General features: G+C 49.5%; 1 protein-coding gene across 4 annotated transcripts in view; it reads left to right on the top strand.

Annotated features, from left to right (window-relative positions):
* The window catches only part of Prkag2 (protein kinase AMP-activated non-catalytic subunit gamma 2), a 303,018-nt gene that overhangs the window by 243,155 nt on the left and 53,117 nt on the right, over nucleotides 1-6,746 (top strand). For 3 of the 4 annotated variants that reach the window (XM_008847248.3, XM_008847250.3, XM_008847249.3), the window contains exon 5: nucleotides 113-182. In XM_008847248.3, the coding sequence (XP_008845470.1) occupies nucleotides 113-182 (70 nt within the window). Of the gene's footprint in view, nucleotides 1-33; nucleotides 183-6,746 lie in introns of those variants that run through there. The other variant, XM_029570474.1, reaches the window with a different exon arrangement.

The following is a 6,746-nucleotide window of genomic DNA, read 5'->3' as shown; positions in this document are numbered from 1 at the left end:
CTCCTCCCGGCGCGCGGAGCGAGGCCCGAGCGCTGGCCGGCCGCGAGCCCGGCGGCCGGGGACGAGCGCCGCGGCCCATGCTGATCCGTGTCCTCCTCCTCCTCCCCCTCAGGCGGCGCTGGCGGCGGCCCCGGGACCCGCGGAAGCCGGCATGCTGGAGAAGCTGGAGTTCGAGGAGGAAGGTGAGTGCGCGCCCGCCGCGGCGCATCCTGGCCGCCGGGGACCCGCGGTCGGCGCCCTGCGTTCTGCGCCCTGCGGGCGGCGCGGACCGGGATGCACCGGGATGCAGTAGCCGGGCTTCGAGGAGGGTGCAGCGGGGCTCGAGGGGAGATGCAGCCCCAGCTGCACGGACGCAGCTCTGTTCTGGGGGCATGCAGTCCAGTTCCAGAGGACGCAGCCCATTCCTGGGGACGCATTCCCGGGTTCCTGGGAAGCAGTCCACTCAGGGGGACGCGGCCCGGTTCCGGGGTACAGAGCCCGGCCCCGGAGGACGCAGCCCCAAACCCAGCTCGCGGGAGGGGCCGCCCGCGCTCTCCGAGGGGCGGCCCTTTTGTCCTCCGCACCCAAACTCGAGCGAGCCAGGTGTCAGGAGCCCTAATTGTGCGTGTCACCGTGCTCCGTGGAAACCCCCGGAATCACACGGACAGCCCCAGCTTTCAAATAACAAACCAGTTCCCTTGTCTGGATTTATGGAAATACCTCCAGTAGGGTGTGTCTGCCTTTTTTTAAATGGGGAAAGTTAAATCTGCAAACCCGAAGTGGCAGATGGAACTGGTTTGAGTTGGGGCGACCCTCTGTCTTGTCGTTTCTGGCTCCTCTCCCCTCGCTGGGTTTTTCTTCCCGCCCTATTTCCTTCTTGTATCGCCTTACAGGTAAATAACCTGGATCTTATTTTGAGGCTGTTAACATTTAAAGACAGATGAGCTTTTTTTTTTTTCTTCTTTAAAAAAAAAAAAGAGGGGCGAGTCTGATGAGCTTGAAAACGAACTTTGTAGCAGACGCTTGGCCATTAGGAGACTGTCAAAGGCCTGATGACATCTCGTGTACTTCCATGACTTATTAAGTGACTTATCTAGAGTTCCAGGAGAATGGAAGGCCTGGAACAAAGAATGTGCCATGCGGATGCTGGCCGTTGTGCCAACTTCGTTAATACCCTCGTTCATTTATGTTCAGGGAATTACTTCAATAAGCATGCATGGCCAGCCTGGGAGTGCCACCCTGACAGCATCAGACCAGTGCCTGTTGTAGCCAGGCTGCAGCACTTAACAGTTGGCTTGAAGTCCGTGTGTCTGTAGAAACCTTAACTGTCATTAAGACTCTTCCTCCTTCAGTTATTACTGACAAATGGCACATTTCAGAATTTTCCTGGGCTTCCTTTGTACTTGACTCTTACAGAAAGATAATCCTGCGTCTTCAATTGAGTGCATCTTGGTTTTCCTTGGGGTTGGTGTATTGCTGACTACACACACAGCTGCTGCGGGCTGCAGGTTGATTCAGTGTGCCCTCTCCATTCAGATTGGGAAATGTTTATAAATATTTGGAAGTTAATGTGAGACATCCTGGGGAAGTGCCTTAATGTTTTGGAGAACCCAAACCTACATTCACCTTATGTCTCACCTCATTGCACTTAACCTAGCTGCCAGGCCCCAAGCAAGTGACTTAACTTCTCTGGTTCTTAATTTCCTCCTTTATAAAGTGGAAGTAATGTGTGGGTGCTTTGTCAATTAAATGAGACCACTTTGCATTCTGGCATTCAAGTACGGTGTGAACCCGTAGTAAGTACTTCGTGAATGTTACTTTCATTATTTAAGTGCCATTAACCTAATGTGCCAAATTCCTGGACTTTTTAAGACTTTTATTTCTGAATCTTAACACAGATTCTTCTCAGCACAGCTTTGCTGGCTTTTTCCCCCTTGAGATTTATATTATACTTCATTTCTCAACTTTCTCCCCCCTTTGGGTTGTTTCTGCCTGTGTTGTAATGTAAAGTGTTGGAGCTGAGCATATGAGAAGGAACGTCCCCTTTTCACCCATCTATTTTTAATCTGCATTGCCGTCATTTCTTTAAAGCATACTGAATCCCACAAATAACCCTGTCAAACGTTTCTAGATTTGTAAGAAGGCAGAATGTTAAACAATGACTGGGAAGCTGTTAGCCAAGCTGGAAGAGGGATGGTGTTGGCGGAATAGTCCAGAACACTGCTTTGTTCCTGTAGAACTTTACATCGCTTGTTCATCCAAAATTCAAAGGCACTGGTTATCAAGTAGAACCATGCACTTAACTTATTCGAAAGGGAGAAAAAAGTCGTTGTAGTGAGCCTTTTACACCTTTCAGTAACCCCAGAACTGATGTGTTAGCTGTCCACATAACAGGCCCCTACTGAATGTGTCCTCTATTCGTCTGTAAACTTCCTTCTTCCCTGGCTAATATCTTAGTTCATGCATTGGCTTTTGGAAACATGACTAGGCAGCGATACATTTATTAAACGTGGAAACATGTGGTAATTGATAGTCTTGTTGCCAAGTTATTTTTCTATTTCCAAATAAGTATCAACTATACTCCAGTTGTTAGAAGGCATTTCAAAGGCATCAGTGAAGTTGGGAGGGAAGAAGAGGCAGAGTGAGACCTGCGCTGCATAGTTGGGGTCAGCTTTTACCTGTGTTAGGATGCTAGCTGTTCCCGCACCACCACCATGCTGTAACCAGAAGGACCTCGCTCCTGCTCCGAACACCCTCGCTGCTGTCCTGTCTGTACACCAGGGTAAACGTGGCACTCTTGGTGCCTCTCTCTGTGGAAGAGTCTCCCAAGACCTTCTTAAAAGATCCGCCCGCCCCCCCAATCCTGTAGGTCCAGGTCAGGGCCTGCTATGTTGCCTGCTGCCCAGCCCCAGTGGGCCCCTCTCTGTTCCTTCACAGGCTTCTCTTTGAAGAGCGAGGCTCCAGGGCATGGGATGGCAATGTGGCAAAAGGCCTGGCAGTAAAGATTTGAGCCTTGTGGGCAATATGGCCTCAGCTCTATCATAACTCTTCAGTTTGCCCTCATAGCAAGAGAGAAGCCCAAGGCCAAACACAGTGGGCAGGGCTGGGTTCCAGGAACACTTTGATGTATGAAACAAGCCGGATTTGGCTCATAGACATAGCTTGGCAGTCCCGGCCCCATGTGTCCCTCACCGTGTCTGTCACCCTTTCTTCTCAACCCAGATCTCATCTCTGAGGCTGTCCCCCAGTTCACCCACAGCTTACTGCTAGGATCCCAGTGGTCACCTTAAATATTTATACTTTATGATGTTGGAAGGATTAGATAATCTAGTATGTGCCAAGCAGTGAGAACAGAGTCTCCCAGGACCATCACTTTATATGTTTGTTTTTTAAGTCACATCTTTTCTCTGTCTGTGTTTGTTCATCTTAGCTACCTTGAGCTTATTTCCAGGCCAGGATAAAGCACGTGAGCACAACCTTGACTGTTTTAAAGATCATCTCCTGGCAGTTGCAGTCCTGGTTATTTGGTGAGCTAGAACCCCTCTTTTTAGACTCTTGCGCCCACTCTCGACTTCCCTCCTGTCATCCCCGCAGTCCTGGGATGTGCAGAAGTTTGGGTCTGAGGTGACGTCTAGTCCGTCATCATCTGTACTGTGTCCTCACTGTTCACCAAGTGTTTTCCATGCACACTTGCTGTAGGACTCCTGGGCATCAGAGTCCAGAATGATCAAAAATAAGAAAGGGACTGGGGGATGGCACAGTCAGTACCGTGTTTGCTGCACAAGCGTGAGGACCTGAACTCGGTCCCCCAGCACCCACATACAAAAAAACTGAGCATGGTGGCACATACCTGTAATTCCAGCACACTGGGGAGGTGGAAATGGATTTATTCCCATAGTTTGCCAAACAGGCTAGCCAAATTGGCAAGCACCAGGTTCAATATGAGACCCTGTCTCAAAAAATAAGGTGGAGAGTAATTGAAGCAGACACCCAACATTGACCTCTGGCTTCTACGCACGCGTATATAAATATGCGCATGCACCCAGACACGTGTGAAAGCACAGATGAATACACACAGACAAACCAGAAACTACAGGGGCCACTTTGTGCAGGAGGGCAAGCATTATTTTTCAGTCAGGAATTGCAGTTGAGGCCCCGTCGGGTGAGGAAGTGACTGCATTTCCTTGGATGACTGACCCACAGAGCCTTTGTTTTATTATTGTTATCATTATGGGTTGATACTGTAAAGCAAGTGACCTCTTGCCTTCCAACTTGGAAATTGGACCCCAGAGCGTCCAGCAATCAGTGTACAAAAACAAACAACAACAACAACCCAAAAACCCAGAAAATTGTCGACCACTCACAGCCTCTTCATTCTCAACTTGGGAGGTAATGCCCTAAATTGAGCAGACATGGGCTTTTGGTAGAGACAGCACATCTTGGGCATTAACAGTGGTCTGTGGTTCGTCACAGGGGCCCCGTACACAAACAGGTACACAACTTCTCTATAGAATTAAACTTTCATGCGACAGTTGAGGAGAAAAACACTTAGGTGGCTCTGGGGACAGTGAGGAAAAGGTTGAGAACACTCGCTGCCTTGCCTCAGGGAAAGTTGCCTTTGCCAGAAGAGAGCAACCTATGAAATTCTCTCCTCTCTTGGCTTTGAGGGCTTCTCCAAAGAGACTCCGCCAAGTCAGCCTGCAGGTTTGCTGCCTGTGATGTGAGGGGTACTGACCTCTGGTGGTAGAGATATCAAAGTGCCAGGTTTGCCATCGCAGCGTGGTGGCCTGATGATCATTGCCTTGGAGCTCTAGAAGCTATGATGATGCTCCCATCCAAACTCTCTTCTTCCTAGCTGAGTTTGTACGCTCACCCTAGGCAAGGGATAGATTGATTTGTGACCAGAAGAATGATTAAAATTGTATGAAATATCTATAGCTACATCTTTCTGCCTAGCTGGCCCCATATTTAACATATTGCCATATTTCATAGATCTTTTTTTATGTGTGTATTTCCATACCTCTGAAGTCAGGGTACAACAAAATGTGATGGTACAAGCAGTTGTCTTGTGGACTATGGTTTGGATGGAGTTTGCCCCCTAATCGTTCCTGGGATGAAATTTTGGTCTCAATGTAAACAGCATGGAACAGTGGTAGATCTTTAAGAGATGAAGTGTAGTAGAAAAGTGCCTAGGCTTCTGAGGCACACCCTCGAAAGGAATCAGTGTTGACCTCTACATGTTCATTGGTTCTCCCTATGAAGGAGCAAGTCTCGCCCCAGAACTCACGGGCTTCCTCTCTGGCTGTGCAACCCTCCTCCCTCTCACTCCTGTGTAATGCCTTGTGTCATGTTGTGACACAGCCAGTAGACTCTCAACAGACAATGGGCACCACGCTGTTTAGTTTTTCCCGCCACCAAAATCCCAAGCCAAGTGGACCTCTTTATACATTGCCCGGCACCTCAGATTCTGTTCTGGCAGCACAGAGCAAACCACGACAGGAAAAGGAAAGATCCTTGACTGGTTTAAGCAAAAAGGAAAGTGCATAGGATTTGGGGATCTCCAACTGTGGAACTTGTCACCAGGTTTTGGAACCAGCTAGGAAGTCATCAGACGCTGACGACACCTCCAGTCACTGTGGGAGCACCGTGTGAGCACCCTTCTCAAGGACTTCTCTGTGGACACAGTGGGATACAGCCTCTGGACCCCATCTGTCCAGCTGGAGCCCCACAGCCCACTTACCAGAGTCCCGGGTCTGTGGTATGACTGTGACTTCTGGCTACACCAGTCAGGTGTAAAAGGAAAAGCCGTTGAGTCTACAGCAGCCTTTGGCCTTACTAGAAACAGTGGAAGCAGCTTTAATGTTCTTTTCTCCTGTGGTTATAATAGCTGGCTTATATGCGGTACAGTGCTAAGCCATGTATACTTATCTAGTGCTCAAATACTCTTCTCATCCCATCTCCTCGAGAAGAAGGAAACTAAGATGGTAAGAGGTAAATCGTCCCCATCGAGGTGGCATGTCCAGCACAGTGGACAGACACACGATTCTCACCCAGAGCTGAGTCTGTGTGTAAGACCAGTGTGAGGTTGTCTTCTCTTCAGAAAGCCCTCTTCCCATTGGTCACCTTCTGCCCATCCTCTACCCTATTTGTCTCCTGTACCCAAGCTCACTGAGGTTAGGCATGGCTTCCTGTTCCCAGAATCCAGTGGACATCAGTAAGCCCTCATCCCCCCTTTGTATCTGTCTGCAGTCAGCAGAGCTGCCTTCTGCCCCCTTCTGGAAGCTTGTCCTTCTATGATGCAGCTGGGAAGGTGGCTCAGTTCCTGGTGACCTCCTCAGAGAGGGTGGCTGTAGGTTCCTTCTTTTCACAGTAAATACAGTATGGTGTAGGTGACCCTCAGAACAGCTGCCCTTCCTTCCTGAACATGAGATACTGGGTGTCCCTGTGGGTCCATCCCAGCCGCGTTTCAGTTCACACTGGTCGTCCCCTAGATAGCGGTGTTCACTTCCCTGGCTCTGACAACCACTGTGCCTGCTGCCCAGCATCTCATCTCCTGCTTTCATTAGTACCTGAGGATGGCTGTTGCTGTTTCCTTCTCTGACATTGACCAAAACACTGACCAAAAGCAACTCGGGGAGAAGTTTGTTTGGCTTACGCTTCCAGATCATAACCCCTCTCGGAGGGAAGGCAAGGAGGATCTTGAGGCAGGAACCATGAAGGAGCACCTCTTTCTAACTCACTCCCTGGCTTATGCTCCGCTACCTTTC

Source organism: Nannospalax galili, unplaced genomic scaffold (assembly GCF_000622305.1).
Source record: "Nannospalax galili isolate Female #2095 unplaced genomic scaffold, S.galili_v1.0 scaffold302, whole genome shotgun sequence".
Lineage (NCBI taxonomy): Eukaryota > Metazoa > Chordata > Mammalia > Rodentia > Spalacidae > Nannospalax > Nannospalax galili.
This window is presented reverse-complemented; position numbering and strand designations above follow the sequence as displayed.